General features: G+C 43.5%; 2 protein-coding genes across 3 annotated transcripts in view; one reads left to right on the plus strand and one right to left on the minus strand.

Annotated features, from left to right (window-relative positions):
* LOC120568045 (reticulophagy regulator 1-like) overlaps window positions 1-10,238 on the minus strand; it is a 29,114-nt gene extending 18,876 nt beyond the window's left edge. The window contains exons 1-3 of the mRNA XM_039815240.1: window positions 9,982-10,238; window positions 5,924-6,030; window positions 2,637-2,667 (exon numbers count right to left, since the gene is read on the minus strand). Of these exons, the coding sequence (XP_039671174.1) occupies window positions 2,637-2,667; window positions 5,924-6,030; window positions 9,982-10,187 (344 nt within the window). The 5' untranslated portion in view covers window positions 10,188-10,238. The remainder of the gene's footprint in view (window positions 1-2,636; window positions 2,668-5,923; window positions 6,031-9,981) is intronic.
* An 8-nt stretch (window positions 10,239-10,246) lies between these two features.
* rnf182 (ring finger protein 182) lies at window positions 10,247-18,029 on the plus strand. 2 transcript variants are annotated; one of them, XM_039815242.1, is made up of 2 exons: window positions 10,247-10,264; window positions 16,222-18,029. In XM_039815242.1, exon 2 carries the CDS (start codon window positions 16,572-16,574, stop codon window positions 17,451-17,453), a length of 882 nt encoding a protein of 293 aa, XP_039671176.1. In that variant the 5' UTR covers window positions 10,247-10,264; window positions 16,222-16,571; the 3' UTR covers window positions 17,454-18,029. The 2 variants fall into 2 exon arrangements, with proteins under 2 accessions (XP_039671176.1, XP_039671175.1); XM_039815241.1 differs by lacking the exon at window positions 10,247-10,264 and adding an exon at window positions 12,347-12,403.
* The last annotated feature ends 2,448 nt before the right edge of the window (window positions 18,030-20,477 follow it).

Raw genomic sequence — 20,477 nt, forward strand, 5'->3', positions numbered from 1 at the left:
TGTGCACCCGGCGCAGCGCAAAGCCCGAAGCAAGTGTCTTTGCTAGTTTAAGACCGCGTAGTTGTCAGTTTCCCGTCCAGCGCCCGCGTCGTTTAAATAGCAAATGCACCTGCGCCCATCTTTGCGCCCATCTGTGCGCCCATGGTCTTACAGGGAGGTGTGTTCAGGTACATTCTGGGCGTGCTGGTCTAACAGGGAGGTGTGTTCAGGTGCATTCTGGGCGTATTGCCATCTTGAGGCAGCGGGAAGTGATCGCGCCATTGACCAACAAAAACCTGGTCTAAAGTCAATAACGCAGCATTTTCATTGTTATTTTAACAGCAAATTAGTAAAATGCTCCTAGGCTCGTGAACAGCGCTTGCACACTATGCTTGTTACACACACAGGGACGCGCAGCAGCACACACACATGCAAAAGATTACAAATAACAATATTACGGTGCAAATCCTCCATCATAATAGCAATGCGCCGAAGTATAAACGCGCCTGGCTTTTAAAGGGAATGGGAGATGACACTCTGATTGGTTTATTGCATGTTACGCCCAAAACACACCTCTGATTAATGAAGACACGAAGTACAACCCTTTTGAACAATGCGCCCGGCGCACAGATCCTTTTTTCCGCTGTCAAACTAGCACGCCCTAAACGCACCTGCGCCAGGCGCTTCACGCCTTAGATCGTTAAAATAGGACCCTTAGTGTTCCTGGCTGTTGTAACGACACACGTTTTGGTTGTTGGAGACGCCCGAGGCGTCAGACTTGGCCTTGGAGCACCTTCAACCAAGTCCTGTTGCCCTTGATTTTACCCCTTCCTTGGATGGATTGGATTATTTGATGCACATTCTGCACTCAATCCAATCAGCCTCTTTTTTTCTTATGTTAAACAGCTTTTTTTGTTTATTTGTTTCTGTATTTATTGTTTATTTCACAGTACTGTTTAATATGTTTGCTTGTTTATGTATGCGCCAACCACCGAGGCAAGTTTAACGTACATTGGCAGTACACCCTTTTCTGTACTAGTCCTAGTACTATGACTTACAGTAAGTAAAGGATCTGAATACTTTTTCCACCGCTGCTCATTTGGCACTGACAGACTGCTCTCACCTGTTTACGTTATTCTCGTAAAAATGTCTGCTTTATTCTCGAAAATCTCAACTTATTTTCTTCCCTACAGTGTCCTTAATACTCCAAGGTACCTAATCGACTAATCTTTCATGTTAATACTAGCGTATCACAAGGTAAGGGGGTGATCTGTGACCTGAAACTGAGTCCTCACATGGTTCTCAGAGAGGATTAGATTAGACAGTCATGTGTGACCAATCAGCTCTGCAGGGCTGCAGCTTCTCAACCGTCCGGTGCAGATTTTGGGACGAGTGTGCTCTCGGAAAGGATGTACGTGTGATACATCTGCGCGTTCAGTTTGACGCGACACACATTACCAGTGTAGTCAGGGAGACTGTACACTATATCAGCAAGGCAAGACTCAAATTTAAGAGAAAGAAATCTTTAAAAGTCACCAGAGTTTTCGTTTTACAAACATTTGACATAGCCAGACATAATCTGAAGGCGTGAATAATCACTATTCATATTACCCATGAGTGGGCAGAGCCACAGAACCACAGTTGTAGAGTAACGAAAGGACAGAGGATCCAGTTTCACTGTAATTAACATCTGCTTTGTTTTTTGTCTACATTATCCACAAGACTTAGCACGTGTTGCCATGTAGAAGAAGCATTTAGAGCCAATTGTGGGTTACTTTGTTGTTGAAAATAAGGAACAAAACACTGCATTATAGCTGCTGAATTTATCCCACGCTGACCCAGAATCTCTCTCGGGAGCGTAATCTGTAGATTCGGCTCACCTTTAGACTTTCAGGCTCAGTGATTAGATGTTCCTAACTGAAATAAACATTAGAATTTGAATCCTTTCACTTGAACCCTTGTGTTGTCCTCGGGTCAAATTTGACCCGTTTTCAAAGTTTTTTTATATCAGAAATATGAGTTTGTTAACAACCAAATTGCCCCAAAATAACTTGGATGCATGCATGTACGTTATATGGAACCCATACAACATATACATCCATTCAAACTAAAAAATTAGGTATAATGTCATTTTATTAGGTTTATTGACCATGAATAAACGCTGAAAATTTTGACCCCGAATGACAAGTTCATGGACGACGGTGAAGACAAGACAAGGGTTAATGGACACAGACTTGCACCCTTTGACGTAAAACTTTGTAAAAGGTAAAACTGCAGTCTAGTCTTATTAACTAACACAATGGATGGGCTAGTTAGTCCAGCTGAGCTTTTAGCTTAATAGTTTTTTTATTGCTTTTTAATGTTTTATGTAAAGCATTTTGAATTGCCTTGTTGCTGAAATGTGCTGTATAAAAAACATACCTTGCCTTTTCTTACCCTCACTATCCTGTAGCTATAAGCTAAGCTAATTAGCTAACCTGCAGACCTTTGAGGATGATAAATGAACTAAAAAACTTCACAGTTGTATTTTTAAGTTTCTTCTTCTCAACCAATAACACAATCCCTACCTGTCAGATATGTTTCTAGGAACTAAAACCGCTGTAACCACTGCCCAACACCAAACACATACAGAACAAACGTCCACTTCAGAGTCCTACCTTGCAGTCATGCTGCGCCATAAGTGAGCTCCTGTGGGAGAGAACACATCTATTATTCATCATCATCATCATCATCACTGAATAGGTCACATCATTGTAAAATGGCATAATATGAGAGGAAAGGAGCAACTATAAGGCTGCTGTAAACCAGTGATTACTGACAAAGAGCAGTTGTAAAACGTTTTCATAGAAGTTATAATTGTTGGCAATACTGTACATTCATTATAGTTGCTAACAACATGTAATACATGTTTACATTATAGACTGTATATAAAGATGGACAACGCGGCTCCACTTCCTCCCACTGTTAGCTTGGATGCCAGCCGAACTTAGCCCCGCCCACAACATTTGAGGTCGGGAAGTTCAGTCTGGACTTGATCCGTTGTGGAGCAACTATGCTCGAAGCAGAGCTGTTCGGACCAATCAAATTGTCAGGGCGGGCTTTATACGATGATGGACAGATGATCAACAGTAACGTAATCAACCACGTCACCAAAGAGCGCTTGGGTTGAATTCGTTTACCAAAATTATCGCCAGAGGACTATAGTCCAATACAACAACTGAGTATGTGCATTGAACAAATTAATGACTGGACGTGCCAGAACTTTCTTAATTTAAATGAAGAAAAAACTGAGGTGGTTGTTTTAGGAGCAAAAGAGGAACGATTAAAAGTCAGCGCTCAGCTTCAAACGACAATGTTGAAAACAACAGACAAAGCCAGAAATCTTGGTGTAGTCATGGACTCAGACCTGAATTTCAACAGCCACATTAAGACAATTGCAAAATCAGGCTATTATCACCTTAAAATATATCAAGGGTTAAAGGAAATATGTCTTAGCAAAATTTGGAAAAACTTGTCCATGCTTTTATCTTCAGTAGATTAGACTACTGTAATGGTGTCTTTACAGGTCTCCCTAAAAAAATCAATCAAACAGCTGCAGCTGATTCAGAACGCTGCTGCTCGAGTCCTCACTAAGACCAAGAAAGTGGATCACATCACTCCAGTTCTGAAGTCTTTACACTGTGTAAAGTGTGCCCCAAAGAATTGATTTCAAAATACTTTTGCTAGTTTATAAATCACTAAACGGTTCAGGGCCAAAATACATTTCTGATCTGCTACTAGGGCTGGGCAATATATCGATTTTATATCGATATCGTGATATGTGACTAGATATCGTCTTAGATTTTGGATATTGTAAAATCCTGTTATGTCTTTTCCTGGTTTTAAAGGCTGCATTACAGTAAAGTGATGTACTTCTCTGAACTCACCTGACTGTTCCAGCTGTTCTGTTATTTGCCTTTACCCACTTAGTTATTATATCCACATTACTGATGATTATTTATCTAAAATGTCATCGTGTAAATATTTTTGTGAAAGCACCGATAGTCAACCCTACAATATCTTTGCAATATCGATATTGAGGTATTTGGTAAAAAATATTGTGATATTTGATTTTCTCCATATCGCCCAGCCCTATCTGCTACTACACTGTGAACCCCCCAGACCTCTAAGGTGGTCTGGGACAGGTCTGCTTCCTGTCCCCCAGAGTCAGAAGTAAAGCGAGGGAAGCAGCGTTTAGTTTTTATGCTCCACATACTTGGAACAAACTCCCAGAAGACTGCAGCTCCGCCGCAACTCTCAGTTCTTTTAAAACAAGGCTGAAGACCTTTCTTTTTGATGTTGCCTTTCTTTAAATAATTGTCCATTTCTTATACTGAAGTTGCATTGTTGAAACAGTATGTCAATCTATATAAGCATATAAAGAGAATTAAATAGAAAGACCGGTGGGACCGGCCCGTTCTGGGAACAGCAAGGATTGCGCTTGGATTACGTGTATAGAGCAACGGCTTATACGTTGTCCCATACTAGCAGCCTAAAATCTCCTATTTTATCTGCTTTTATATGTTTAACTGTTTTAACTGCTCTTTAATGCTTAATTTTTTATACTGCACTGTAACTTTTATTCCCGTATTTTATCTCTTTTTATATAAATATTGCATACTTATCGTGTCACTTTCGATATAATACTGCGCAACGTGATATCGCGATAACGATATTGAGTCGATATATCATGCACCCCTATTGGAAATGATAGTCTTTCCTTTGTTTTAAATATAAACGATTTGTTTTATTTTATGAAGAATACAGAAAGCAGCAGAACTGAGAACACTTTTATTTTGTGTTTATTTATCGCAAGTAACATCGTTACCATGATATTCAACAAGGTTATCGCATATTTTCCTCATCTCGTGCAAACTTACAGCTATACGTTTCTGCTCATAAAAACCATTGCTGACATGATACATGCATCTAAATAGGAGTGGAATAGAGAGCAATGGTCCAGCTGATGGGTCACCATCTGTGTCTCATCCTCATCGCAGACTCGTCCTTCCTCATCAGGCTAACGAGTCGCCTTCAGGGTGAAATCATCTGGAAATCTGAGCTGCACTCACGTGAAGCAGCGTGGAGAGACTGCTGCCAGTGTTGTCCTTTCAGAGCTTCAATATTTTCCCAAGTCATTGATTAATTATCATAATGATGGATGAATATCCATATTTACTCTGTTTTCTTATAATATATTCTGTTAACACACTGCATACATCTATTATTTTTACTACTAGAATAATGTCACTGCTACTACATTGTTATATCTGTACAAATTGTTCATACATTGTTCATATTACATAGCCATATTTATTCTGCTCTGCTAAACTGCTAATACACTGCACATATTTATATTTAATTTATATTACTCTAAGCCACCTTCTGTAAAACAGCTGTACACTGCTGTCTACACTGCACTATATTTCTTGTCCTGTCTATGCACCACCTGTCTATACTTGAATATTAGCTATCAGCAATATAGCTTTTTTTGCACTTCTGGTTGGACGCAAACTGCATTTCGCTGTCTTTGTACTTGTACTCTGCACAATGACAATACAAAGTTGAATCTAATCTAATCTATTCTAATATTCGGTATACATCTGAAAACACTTAAAAAATGCCCACGGCGATGTCATGAAATGTCTCATTTAGATTTTTATTAACTTGGAAAATGACTTAAAGGACTAATCTGTTATCAAAAGAGTTGCTGATTCATTTACTGTCAATCAACTTATTTAAGTTTCCATTCTCTTAAAGAAAATCATAAATCACAGAAAATCCACAAGATTACTTATTTTTTCATATTTTGGAATTGATTTGCATTTTATGACAGAAATGGATACTAGTTGTACTCTGCCCTGCCCCTGGGATATACTGTATGTATAAGGTATTTTGGTGTTACCTGTGGATCTGGATCGAGCGATGTCTCTGGCGGTCACCGTGAGGACCAGCAGAGTCAACAGGCCGGCCAGGAGGCTGTAGGCTCGGAAAGAGCTGAAGGCCACGAACCTGAAGAGGACCCAAACAAAGGTTTCACTCATATCAGACACCAGTTTATTCTAGGGGTCGACCCATACTGGTTTTTCAAGGCCGATACCAATACCGATTATTAGAAGTTAATGAAACCGCATTTGCAGTGAAAATGAAAACCTTTAAAGTTCTCATATTATGCTTTTTGCCTTTTTCCCTTTCTTTTATTGTGTTATATATCTTTTTTGTGCATGTTATAGGTTTACAAAGTGAAAAAGCCCAAAGTCCCCCCCAAAGGGACTTACCATCTCCAACAGAAAACACTGTTCACCAACTGCTCCAAACAGCTCTACTGTAGTCCAGCCTTTACTTCAGAGACAAACGTTATAATGCTCGCCTAGCTGCTAGCATGGCACACCCTCATACTCTGCTTCTGACTGGCTAGTAGTCCTTACCTAGGTACTGTCAGGGCACACCCTCATACTCTGCTTCTGACTGGCTAGTAGTCCTTACCTAGGTACTGTCAGGGCACACCCTCATACTCTGCTTCTGACTGGCTAGTAGTCCTTACCTAGGTACTGTCAGGGCACACCCTCATACTCTGCTTCTGACTGGCTAGTAGTCCTTACCTAGGTACTGTCAGGGCACACCCTCATACTCTGCTTCTGACTGGCTAGTAGTCCTTACCTAGGTACTGTCAGGGCCGCGCACTAATACTCTGCTTCTGACTGGCTAGTAGTCCTTACCTAGGTACTGTCAGGGCACGCCCTCATACTCTGCTTCTGACTGGCTAGTAGTCCTTACCTAGGTACTGTCAGGGCACGCCCTAATTGTCTGCTTCTGACTGGCTAGTAGTCCTTACCTAGGTACTGTCAGGGCACACCCTCATACTCTGCTTCTGACTGGCTAGTAGTCCTTACCTAGGTACTGTCAGGGCACGCCCTCATACTCTGCTTCTGACTGGCTAGTAGTCCTTACCTAGGTACTGTCAGGGCGCGCCCTCATAGTCTGCTTCCTGACTGGCTAGTAGTCCTTACCTAGGTACGTTAGGGCCCGCCCTCATACTCTGCTTCTGATTGGCTAGTAGTCCTTACCTAGGTACTGTCAGGGCCCGCCCTCATACTCTGCTTCTGACTGGCTAGTAGTCCTTACCTAGGTACTGTCAGGGCACGCCCTCATACTCTGCTTCTGACTGGCTAGTAGTCCTTACCTAGCTACTGCGCATGAGCGACTCCCAACAAAGATGGAACAGAAGTGAGATGCCTCACTCTGTAGCTAAAACAGAGAGCTCAACACACAGGGTGAAAAGAGGAGCTGCAGCAATGTGCAATACAACATTGTTTTTTTGAAAATTAAACCATGTAAACCTATTCTGATATAACCTCTATAATCTGCAGATAACCTATCTATCTAGTCTATTACAGCATCATCAGAATCTGAATCAGCTTTATTGGCCAAGTATACTTACATACACAAGGAATTTGACTTCAGTAGGTGTTAACTCTCTATACATTCAACAAATAGACATGTGGTAGTAAACATAGACAAATAGTAATATAGACACATACTGTACAATAGAGACAACAATAGGCACATATCAATATAATATACAAAAATACAAACATACAAATAAGACATAATATCAAAACAAGTACACATGGAGTGGGATGTAAAGGTAATAGTGCAAAGTAGTGTGCCAGATGCATATTGGAATGATAAGTCTGTAATGTGTAGGGAAGTGGGTGAGTGGCCAAAGTGGGGATGACCCCACTTATCCGCAGTTCAGTTCATCATCTTTACTTACCTATGTCAGTATCAAAGTCCTTTCTAAGTTAACAAACAACCGTACTTAACATAGTGGATATTTTATAGGCTGATTCCAGTGTCAAAATATGAAGTACATCCCTTCTACGTTGTAATGGTGTAATGCTTTCTTTGTTTTATTATCGAGTTCTTTTCCCAGCGTTGTTTGCTAGATTATTTGTGATGCAGTTCTTGAAGTTCTTTAATGTAATGTAACGTGTTACATTACATTACATTTTATTCCTGGCGGTGTGAAGATATAAATGCACAGAAAGAATAATTCAATCATCAACTGAGTAAATAAAAATGAAGAAAAAAATAATAATAATTGTGTATGTTGGGGGGTTCGGAAGCACAAGAAAAATAGGCAGGGGTTTAAACCTGTAGGGGGGCTCTATAGAGAAACCTGTAGGGGAGCTCTATAGAGAAACCTGTAGGGGAGCTCTATAGAGAAACCTGTAGGAGGAGCTCTATAGAGAAACCTGTAGGGGGAGCTCTATAGAGAAACCTGTAGGGGGAGCTCTATAGTGAAACCTGTAGGGGAGCTCTATAGAAACCTGTAGGAGGAGCTCTATAGAGAAACCTGTAGGAGGAGCTCTATAGAGAAACCTGTAGGAGGAGCTCTATAGAGAAACCTGTAGGAGGAGCTCTATAGAGAAACCTGTAGGGGGAGCTCTATAGTGAAACCTGTAGGGGGAGCTCTATAGAAACCTGTAGGGGGAGCTCTATAGAGAAACCTGTAGGGGGAGCTCTATAGAGAAACCTGTAGGGGGCTCTATAGAAACCTGTAGGAGGAGCTCTATAGAGAAACCTGTAGGGGGAGCTCTATAGAGAAACCTGTAGGGGGAGCTCTATAGAGAAACCTGTAGGGGGAGCTCTATAGAGAAACCTGTAGGGGGGGCTCTATAGAGAAACCTGTAGGGGGAGCTCTATAGAGAAACCTGTAGGGGGGCTCTATAGAGAAACCTGCCAGCAAAAAGCAAAGTAGCTTCTATATTGTAGCTACATAGGCCTAAACTTAGTTAAAGCCATTGCAAATAGGGCTGTGCAATTAATCACCTTTGGATGCGATTTTGATTTTAATCACAACAATGTATTATGTATTAATTTGTGTTGTGTTCAGAATATTGGAAAAGTATTAAGGGACATTTCACAGTTCAAGGTGTTTTCACTGTTGATTTGTTTAACTGTTTTGCTGTTTAAGTTCAATAAATCCAACATCTTTCCAAAAGTTGTATTAAATAATATTTTTTTCGATATTGACCAAAATCCATTGAGCAGCCCTAAGAGCAATATTATTATTATGTTTTACTGAGGTTTGGGATCCAAAGTCATAAATATTTTTCCTGTAATTGGGTCATTATACGACAACATTTCCAAATCTTAAGGTTGGATTTTTAAAGGACTGTTTTGAAAATATTTTTAACCCTCATGTTGTCCTCGGGTCAAATTTGACCCCTTTTTCAAAGTTTTTATATCAGAAATATGGGTTTCTTTCAACCAAATTTCCTGAAAAATATCATGCAACACTAAAATAAAAATTGATGATCACTACTTTCATAGTCTACCCGGGTCAAAATCTGTGATAATACATAAACATATGTTCCTTCGATGTTAACTACTAGTCAAAATAATTCAGAATTTCTGCTAATTTTTAATCAAAAAGTAGGCATAATTTCATGTAAATGAGGTGCAGTGACCATACATTCCAAACAGAAGTGTGAAACGAGTAAAGGTAGTAAGTTGGAATCAAGTTGGCTAAGAGGATGCAACACAGACCTGGGGGAGACTTTACAGGCTACTTTATGCCTTATATAAACAGGCAAACCAGACCAGGTCAGTTGTGGTCGATGGGAAGACAATAACAAGGGTTAAGGCTATTTTTCAGTGAAGTAGATCGGAAAAAAAGGCCTTGCTATGTCAGGCTATCTAATATTTTTTTATTTTTTCCACATATGATCAACATTTATCTGTTTTGTCAACCCCGTTACTGACATATCAATTACTGTTGGAGAAGGTTGAAATACATATTTAAAAAAAAAAAATTGAAATATAATGAAAATGAAAGTGAAACCCCCGTTGTTCACTATGTGTGTTTGTAAAGTGAGAATATTGAGGATTGTTATATATTTTAACAGTGTAATCAGAATGGGAGTGTGTCTGATATCCCTGCGTCATGATGCCTACCAGATCACCGTGTTGGCTGCAGCAAACAGGGCTGAAGTCCTGCCCGGTCTCTGCCTCCAGTTGACCAGGCCGGTGAGACGACACCCTTGACGGCCGGGAGGCGTCTCCTTCCCGCGGTGTGCCCGGCTCAGCGGCCCCTGCGGCCCCTGCGGCCCGGAAGCCGCCTCCCCGCAGCCAGTGGTTCCTGTTTCCCGGCTCCCCAGCATTGGAAGACGACCGGCGCCCCTCCGCTCTGTCGCTCTATCCTCCAGCAGAGATCAGAGATCCGTGTCAAGTTAAACAGGTGGTTTATGGTAGTAGTTCCGGGACGCTTTCAAAATAAAAGCAGCTACGATTAGAACGACAACTGTTAACAATAGCAGTTGGTAGCCTGTAATTGAAGCGTTAACAAACCTAATGCATTTTTGTTTTCTAAATTAACCCTCCTGTTGTTTTTGGTTTTTTTTTTTTTTTTTTTTTTTTAGAGAAGTGGTTCTCCTGAAACACAAAATAAATCTGGGGGGTTACTAAAGGATTCATAGGATAGGAGTGAATGCAAAAAAACATATTTCTTCTACACAAATTTATGTTTAGTTGTCTGGCTTTTCTCTAATAATTCCCTATTTTTTGTGAAATACTAAATAGTCTGAACCTTTTCAGGGTTCTCACCTGAAAGAAATATACAGTAAATGCCAAGACAGTAAATAGGCCTATGTGATTGTGTGGAAAAAATATGTTTTGTACTTGCATTACTGTTATTATTAGAATCAGAGTTGAACGTATTGCTAAGTGATTAACACAAGGAATTGGTCTTGATGGTAGTCTACATATACATGTTTTAAGATAATTTTTTGGGCATTTTTAGGCCTTTATATGACAGGACAGCTTAGACTTGAAATGGGAGAGAGAGGGGGAATGACATGCAGCAAAGGGCCGCAGGTCGGAATTGAACTCCGCGGCCGCTGCGGCGAGGACCGATCCTCTGTACATGGGGCCCACGCTCTACCAGGTGAGCTACCCAGGCGTCCCTTAATAAACATAATATGAAATAAACAATACATATAGAAACAATACAGATTTTTTACTTTAAGAAAAAAGATGCTTGTTTAATGCAGAATGTGCAAAAGTGTTGAGGGGAGTGCAAAAAATTTTTTTATTACTTTATTGTAGTACTTTTCTTAGTGTCAAGTGCAAAAATCCTTACATTCTTTATCGTACTACTTTTTTCCCCCCGTATTAGCATTCAATAGAAACACAATGGGGGGGGGCCAGGGGGAACACATCACACAACATGGAAGAGAAATTATAAAAAACACAGCAAAGACAGCAACAAAACGCACAAAAAAAGAGGGGGCTGCTCCACTGTGTGTGTGTGTGTGTGTGTGTGTGTGTGTGTGTGTGTGTGTGTGTGTGTGTGTGTGTGTGTGTGTGTGTGTGTGTGTGTGTGTGTGTGTGTGTGTGTGTGTGTGTGTGTGTGTGGGGGGGGGGGTGTGTGTTGTGCTTGTGCGTGCGTGCATTTCCATCTACAGTATTTAAGTTGAGTTGAAGTTGAAATGGATTTAATGTCCCTGAGGGGCAATTTGGTTCAAAACAGGTAGCCAACACATACACATTCGCAGAAAAACATATAAAAACATGATATATTAAATAGATAAGAGCATAAATGTACACTATACTTAACTACATGAAAAAATAATGTGCTGTGACATGGGCATGGATGGCAGGTGACCTATAGTTGCACTTAGTATGCATTTATTAGAAAGTTTAATTGTTCTTCTAACTACATGCTCTGGATACAATTTATTCCATTTTTCTATTTGATTTCTGATTGTTAGAGTGAGTTTTTTTTCATTTCCAGTTTTTGTTCTATTGTCTTGTACCGTGCTTGAAGATCTGGGGATTTAGTTTCCAAAGCCTGGTCACTCGCTTCAGTGCCGTTAAGCTGAGCATTTTAAATATGTATCTGTCCCTAGAATTGATCTTGAGGTTTGTATTAATTCCCAAAAGACATCCAGGTGGGAGTGGAACTGTAATTTCAAGTACATATTTAATGTCACTCATTACCTTTGTTTCCAGAACACCTGAATTACTCAGCAAAAGGTTTAGGATACAGTATACAGTGTGTGCAATGGGCAGGTATATAGTCCAGGATGGATAGGGTTAATGCAGAATGTCTAGGGCTGGTCCGGGGCCTTGTTAATAAGACTGACTGCATTATTAACAAGAAGCAAAATGTCTATTTTTAGATGTGTGGGGCATGAGCGTTGTCTCTAAATCACTTCACCATCTGGAAATTCTGAGGTAGGCCTGAAACATGGGTGTGATTAGTATGTCTGCATCATGACTGAGGTATTATATTTGGTGAATGTGACTTCAGATGCAGCTAAAAGCCTCTTCCGTGATGTCCAGTTTTCACTCGTGGAAGTGAAGTATACACCCAAAGGTAAATAATAACTGCTGTAATTTCATTGCATTTCATTTTCAGTGAATTTCCATTTAACGCACTTTTATTGTTAAAGACAAACTCGCCACACTTCCTGTGTGATTCTGTCTGACTTAAAGCTGCTGCTTGTTTTTGTTGTGGTTCAGTCAGGTCATTGACGTCAGTCAGTCTGTGTGTGTGTGTGTGTGTGTGTGTGTGTGTGTGTGTGTGTGTGTGTGTGTGTGTGTGTGTGTGTGTGTGTGTGTGTGTGTGGTTGTGTGTGTGTGTGTGTGTGTGTGTGTGTGTGTGTGTGTGTGTGTGTGTGTGTGTGTGTGTGTGTGTGTGTGTGTGTGTGTGTGTGTTTTGTGTGCATTAATGAAGATTTCTGATATTTAAAACGGAATCAAAACCTTTTGCTGGAAGTTGTAAATTTGAGTTGGGTTGTTATTCTGCCCCCTTTTGGTCAAGAAATGACTTACTGCAGCTTTACGTAAGCTTTAAAGCCCAATAAATACAATAAATTAGCAATAATACAGTAATGATGCATTCATATATACACAAATTGAATATTACTGATAAATGCATAGTTGCATAATGCTTAATAAAGGCCCACAGAAGAAGATAAATCAGAGTAAAACAAAGAAGACAATTTGACCACACCTAGGCCTATTTCAGCTAGAGCAGAGCTAACGATTCCACTTGTTGTTGTTTGGCATTACTAACTGCATAGATAGATAGATAGATAGATAGATAGATAGATAGATAGATAGATAGATAGATAGATAGATAGATAGATAGATAGATAGATAGATAGAGATACTTTATTGATCCCCAAGGGGAAATTCCAGGTCCCAGTAGCTTAAAGACATCCCACACACGCAACATACACATACATCATAAACAGGATGCTAAAATAAAAAATAATAGAAAAGATACTAAATAAAAAAATACACATGAATGTACTAAGGCACATGTGTCAAACTCAAGGCCCGCGGGCCAAATCCGGCCCCTCGCAGATTATGATCCGGCCTGTATATCAAATTAGGTAAACAATACATTTTGGTCCACCTAGTTTTTGTCGCTTTTTCTGACGTTGTCAATTTTCTTTTGACGATTTGTAACTTTTTCCGACGTTTTTGCCACTTTTTCCGACATTTTTGGGCTGAGGAACTTTTTCCTGACTTCTTCAGGACTTTATGTCGACCAAACTGTGAGTGAGAAGACTATATGACACATGCAATAATACAGTCAAAGATATTTGACTTTTTTGATAAAATAAAAGTATATCAATAAGCGAAACATGTCTGGCCCTTGATGTGATTCTTATTTTCCAGTGTGGCCCTTAGTGAAGTTGAGTTTGACACCCCTGTAATAAGGGATGTATAAAAATGAGAGGCTTGCAGTGACACGGCAGGGACTGACCATGTGGTTCAGTCTGCATGGTAAGGTGCTCTATGAGAGGGGGTGTCATGGTGGTAGTGCAAATAAGTCTAATAGTGCAAGGATAAAGTCTAGAGACCAGCATTAAATATGGACAATATAAGAGAAAAATGTTGACATAGTAATATAAAAACTATAGCAGTGCAAGGATAACGTTTTTTTTTAAAAGACAGGATTAAATATGGGCATTAGAAGGGAATAAAGTAGACATCTATCTAATTGCAGCTTCATATGAAATCCTCATGGTGTGGGCTACCTCATGGTGCTACCCAACAAATAATTTCTTCCTTTGTTATGGAGCTTGTTACCTCAAAGTTGGCTGTGAGAGACCTGATATCATTCTGTTACCACAATAATCGGCTAGTTGGAGCCAAAAAGTGTCGGTTTGTTCCTGATTCACCGCACAACGAAAGAGAAAAAGTACGCCGTGTGACCGACAACAGCAGCCTGGGCCACCTGCCACACGTGACTGAGTCAGAATGAGCTCGTCTCGGGGAGTAACGGGTGACCCAGTTCTGGACCCGAATCAAGATCAGAGCTCAGTGCCAAACCATGATCTCCAGCAATGGCCTGCTCTGCTCTCCACTGCCGGGGAGGCACGGGCCGCTACGAGATTCTGACGGTATGATAACCTTCAGCAAAAATGTCACGGTTATACGGTATTGCGGTATTGCAATTACAGCTTTAAAATGTTTTATTTTTGAAATGTCTGGGTCCAAAAAATAAAAAAAAAGCATACATCTTCATCATGTGTGTGTGTCAGAGGTCGCACGCCTCTGGAGCATCTATGAGTAAAGTGTCTTGCTCAGGGACACATTGGTTGATGTGTCGCACTGGGAATTGAACCCTGATCTCCCACACCAAAGGCGTGTGTCATCTCCACTGCCCCATCACCACCCAAAACCAAAAACAGCAGAATACCTTGAAACTGGTAACCGGCAAATGCCTACTGCTGGGGCCACTTCTTCACTCCACCACACTTCTCACCCACATAAACTCACATTTACAGGCCCGTTCCAGCAGCAGTGGCAGCAAAAACTGTCCTGTCCTGTTAGAAGTGTCCTGAGGAGTGTCCCGGGACAGTCAGACATTGTCCGGGGACAGTCAGACGCTGTCCTGTGACTCCCAGACACTGTCCTGTGTCTCGCATGACTGTCCCGGGACAGTCAGACTCTGTCCTGTGATTCCCAGACACTGTCCTGTGACTCGCATGACTGTCCTGTGACTCCCAGACACTGTCGTTTGACTCCCAGACACTGACCCGGGACACTCCTCAGGACACTACTAACAGGACAGGACAGAAGTTTTCTCAGTTGCCACGGTAATGGGTCTGCTCTGGTTCCGCTGACATGCAAGCCCTGCAGTGGCTAGGACTGGAGAGGAGGAAAGGCCCCACGTAGATAACAACAGCTCTTTCCGCCATTGCTTTCCGTCATAATGGCCGACATAATCCCTATTGCTGCTCGGTACCTGTTGTGGAGGTCACAGATACGTCGGAAAATCAAACGCCATCGCGTCTGGGTTCATAACATCACGCAAATTTCTCACGTGTATTCAAGCCAAATTTGCATTGACTTTGTATGTAATCGCGTCACGAGAACAATTTTGCTCCGTGCACCATAAGGGTGTGTTCAATTTTCCATGTGGCGCAATTACATACGTCGAATAATGCAATTTACACGACAAACGTTGCCTTTATGTTACAGATTTAGGGTTCTTTAGCAGATATGATGGCAAAGTTTGAATTTTATATCGAAACGGTTGCAGTTCTAATTGCACAACTAAAACTGAGACTTCTACAAGAAGTCACGATAAAAAAATGTACAAGAAAATAGGGATCATGAAATCATTTAGCTGCAGGAAGATCTTCATAACACTGATTTGAAACACAGAGAACACACAAACTGGCACACCTATTTATTCATTATGCTTTTAAGCATGCATTCAAACACAGCCAAGCTCACGCACAGACAGACGCAAATGTACTGTAATTTGTTGTGCACAAGTTATTGTGTGTGTGTGTGTGTGTGTGTGTGTGTGTGTGTGTGTGTGTGTGTGTGTGTGTGTGTGTGTGTGTGTGTGTGTGTGTGTGTGTGTGTGTGTGTGTGTGTGTGTGCGTGTTCGTGTGTGTGTGTGCGTGTGTGTCTGTCAGCCACTAATTGGACTGAAATTCACTGAGCAACAAAAGATCAGGCTCGAAAATTCCAGCTCCGGTTTGTACAGGCTCTGCTTTGTTGTCCCTTCGCCTCTGTTTGTTCTCTTCTAATGCTGTGTTAACAGTTATCTCTCACCCTCTCTATCTCTCACACTCTCTCTCTCTCTTTCTCTCGGATGTCTTTCTTTCAATTTCTCTCACTTTCTCTCTCTCTCTCTCTCTCTCTCTCTTTTTTCTCATGTAGCCCATGAAAGGCATTTTTGCCCCCAAACGAAGCGCCGTTACCCCAACTGCTCGGGAGGCAGGAGAACGCCAGAGGCCCGAACTCACGAGGGACTTCCCTCATCAACTCCCAAACCTCTCTCACACACACACACACACACACACAACCACGCAGCCACACACACACATACTGTACACTGCAGGAGGCTGTTGGACAGCCACAATGAAGCCCAGACCTTCAGTGGAGTGGACCATTGTCACCCTCTCCATCTATGGGAAACTTGCCGTGGCCCTCGTTGCTGAGCCTGGACCGGAGCTTTTGGTTGGATCTTTCTGTTGACCTCAAGATAGATACGGATCTTAAGCTGTAGGATGATGATTGAGCTGCACGGCGCTGAGGATGGCGGCGGCGGTGGCGGCCACGTGGACATACTGAGCGCCGAGGAGCTGGAGTGTAAGATTTGCTACAGCGCGTACAACCTGGGGGGTCGCAGGCCCAAGGTGCTCGAGTGCTGCCACCGCCTGTGCGCCAAGTGCCTCACGAAGATCCTGGACCTCGGTGAGTCGCCTCCCAACGCCCTCGTGTGCCCGTTCTGCCGCTACGTCACCAGACTGCCGGGGCCGGCGGCGAGCAGCCTGCCGGACGACTGCAACCTGGTGGCGGCGCTGGCCTTCCGAAGCAGGAACCACAGGAACCTCCACTTCCACCACCAGGAAGCGAGCGCGGAGCTGCTCCTCAGCCCCAGAGGCCTGAGCTCGCTGCTGAGCAGCAACCCGCCCGTCACGTCCCCTTCCTCCTCTTCGTCTGCTTCCTCTTCCTCCAACGCCTACTCCTCCATCCGGGGCTCCCCGAACTTTGTGCTCATCACCATCATGGAGCCTCCGCCGAGGCCCGCGTCCACGCCAGACCTCCGTCGCCACGACGCGCTACTTGGATCCCGCGCGTCGAACCGGAGCTTCCGCTCATCCAGCCCGGACTCCATGGCGTCCGTCACGCAGCGGTGGACGGTGTGGAACTGCGCGTCCCTCCTGTGCCAGACGTCGGCGCGGGCGCTGGTGTGGGTGCTGGGCCTGCTGTACTTCAGCTCGCTGCCCATGGGCGTCTACCTGCTCATCATGCAGAGGACGACGCTCGGCATGCTGCTGGTGAGCCTGGTTCCCGCCAGCCTCGTCCTGATCATGGTCTACGGCTTCTGCCAGTGCATCTGCCACGAGCTGTGGGACTGCTTGCCCCGTAACGGGACCGGGACATGAACGGGCAACGGTTTGCTTTGAATATGCTTGACAATGGATCTCCAGAATTCACTAATGGGGGGGACGTTACTGTGTAACTGACCACGTAGACTCTTCAGTAGCAGAAATATCTCTCCTTTTCTTTACCGAAGGAGAGGGCAAGAACATTATGTACATTACAAATGGAACTTTTCATCATTATACATGTTCATTTGTGCTTTGTTTATTAGCTTGGTAGCCAACTAATTACCCGATAGAGCTCAAAGTGTCAGATTTAGTTCAAACTTCAATGCCAATTATGGTGGAATTCATAATAAAATAAAAAAAATCAAATAGAGGGTATTTAAGGTGGCAATAATAACTGTATCTGCCACATGGATGTCATTTGTTTTAGATTGCGTCACAGCCTTACAGGCATCACGTGTGAACTTTTTTTCAAAAAGCAAGACAAATCAAAATTCCCGCACACACTTTTCACCTCTGCTTTTGGTTTTATTTGTCGACTTTTCGGTCCCAGGGACCTTTCTCTAGACACGTTATCATCAGGTGTCTATTATGTCTAAGTCTGGCAGCTGAAATAAATCTATTCAATAGAAATTTGATCTTGTGAAGGGCTCATTGTGGGTGCAGTATGGTCTCAAAAAAGTATTCAATGCAAGTCTCCTTCAAAAACAATCCGAGGCACACAATCCAAGGCACACAAAATTAAAATGCCTTTATTTTACATGGCAATATGTATTTGTAATTGTAATTTAATTCATTACTGTAAGACATTTGAAAGTGCCTTCAGAACCTTTTCTAGATGCAGAAGGAGGGTCAGTGTGAATGCAAATTCTCTATTATGTTCAGTTCAGTCCACACACTGCAGTGCATTACTCATTCTCTGCGGTGAGGGTTCGAGCCTGAACCACCAGAGGGTGCTGTGACAGCTCTCGCCTCCCCTCTGGTGACCCACACACAATGTCTGATGATCCTCCGCCGCTTCACCGGATTCTCTCTGTCCCCGCACGCCTCCGACAGAGAACGCTGGAAAGAAATCTGTTTCGACGACGCTCCAGAAATCCAGAACTGTCGGCTTTTGCATGCCTGACAGAATCCCCTCTGCTTCAAATCAAACTCTAGCGGCTCAGACTGTTGAGTCAAAGGAGGAGGGCTGTTTACACAGAGGACTGGAAAGTCCAATCCAACTGTCATGCTGTTATTACAACTTATTTCAAACTCTCTGACCTGCAAAAGCCAGGAACCCGTCTGTGGGGCCGGGGACAAAAATGAGCTGTGCGGTTCTCCCTCTCTCTCTCTGTGGGGTTCTCCCTCTCTCTCTCTGTGGGGTTCTCCCTCTCTCTGTGAGGTTCTCCCTCTCTCTGTGAGGTTCTCCCTCTCTCTCTCTGTGAGGTTCTCCCTCTCTCTGTGAGGTTCTCCCTCTCTCTCTCTGTGAGGTTCTCCCTCTCTCTGTGAGGTTCTCCCTCTCTCTCTCTGTGGGGTTCTCCTCTCTCTCTGTGGGGTTCTCCCTCTCTCTCTGTGAGGTTCTCCCTCTCTCTGTGAGGTTCTCCCTCTCTCTCTCTGTGGGGTTCTCCCTCTCTCTCTGTGAGGTTCTCCCTCTCTCTGTGAGGTTCTCCCTCTCTCTCTCTGTGGGGTTCTCCCTCTCTCTCTCTGTGAGGTTCTCCCTCTCTCTCTCTGTGGGTTCTCCCTCTCTCTCTCTGTGGGGTTCTCCCTCTCTCTCTGTGAGGTTCTCCCTCTCTCTGTGAGGTTCTCCCTCTCTCTCTGTAGGGGTTTCTCCCTCTCTCTGTGAGGTTCTCCCTCTCTCTGTGAGGTTCTCCCTCTCTCTCTCTGTGCGGTTCTCCCTCTCTCTCTCTGTGTGGTTCTCCCTCTCTCTCTCTGTGCGGTTCTCCCTCTCTCTCTCTGTGCGGTTCTCTCTCTCTCTCTCTGTGAGGTTCTCCCTCTCTCTCTCTGTGCGGTTCTCTCTCTCTCTCTCTGTGAGGTTCTCCCTCTTTCTCTCTGTGGGGTTCTCCCTCTTTCTCTCTGTGCGGTTCTCCCTCTCTCTCTCTGCGGTTCTCCCTCTCTCTCTGTCGCGGTTCTCCTCTCTCTCTCTCTGTGAGGTTCTCCCTCTCTCTCTGTGGAGGTTCTCCCTCTCTCTCTGTTAGGGTTCTCCCTCTCTCTCTCTCTCTGTAGGGTTCTCCCTCTCTCTCTGTGAGGTTCTCCCTCTCTCTCTCTGTTAGGTTCTCCCTCTCTCTCTCTGTGGGGTTCTCCCTCTCTCTCTCTGTTAGGGTTCTCCCTCTCTCTCTCTCTGTTAGGTTCTCCCTCTCTCTCTCTGTAGGGGTTCCCCTCTCTCTCTCTCTGTGCGGTTCTCCCTCTCTCTCTCTGTGAGGTTCTCCCTCTCTCTCTGTTAGGTTCTCCCTCTCTCTCTCTGTTAGGTTCTCCCTCTCTCTCTGTTAGGTTCTCCCTCTCTCTCTCTGTTAGGTTCTCCCTCTCTCTCTCTGTTAGGTTCTCCCTCTCTCTCTGTTAGGTTCTCCCTCTCTCTCTCTGTGCGGTTCTCCCTCTCTCTCTCTGTGTGGTTCTCCCTCTCTCTCTCTGTGCGGTTCTCTCTCTCTCTCTCTCTGTGAGGTTCTCCCTCTCTCTCTCTGTGTTGTTCTCTCTCTCTCTCTCTGTGAGGTTCTCTCTCTCTCTCTCTGTGAGGTTCTCCCTCTTTCTCTCTGTGGGGTTCTCCCTCTTTCTCTCTGTGCGGTTCTCCCTCTCTCTCTGTGCGGTTCTCCCTCTCTCTCTCTGTGCGGTTCTCCCTCTCTCTCTCTGTGAGGTTCTCCCTCTCTCTCTGTGAGGTTCTCCCTCTCTCTCTGTTAGGTTCTCCCTCTCTCTCTCTGTGAGGTTCTCCCTCTCTCTCTGTGAGGTTCTCCCTCTCTCTCTCTGTTAGGTTCTCCCTCTCTCTCTCTGTGAGGTTCTCCCTCTCTCTCTGTTAGGTTCTCCCTCTCTCTCTCTGTTAGGTTCTCCCTCTCTCTCTCTGTTAGGTTCTCCCTCTCTCTCTCTGTTAGGTTCTCTCTCTCTCTCTCTGTG

This window comes from Perca fluviatilis, chromosome 11 (assembly GCF_010015445.1).
Source record: "Perca fluviatilis chromosome 11, GENO_Pfluv_1.0, whole genome shotgun sequence".
Classification (NCBI taxonomy): Eukaryota; Metazoa; Chordata; class Actinopteri; order Perciformes; family Percidae; genus Perca; species Perca fluviatilis.

What these genes read in the sequence shown, in the direction of transcription:
- rnf182 (XM_039815242.1), top strand. Translation starts at nt 16,572, where the DNA reads ATGATGATTGAGCTGCACGGCGCTGAGGATGGCGGCGGCGGTGGCGGC.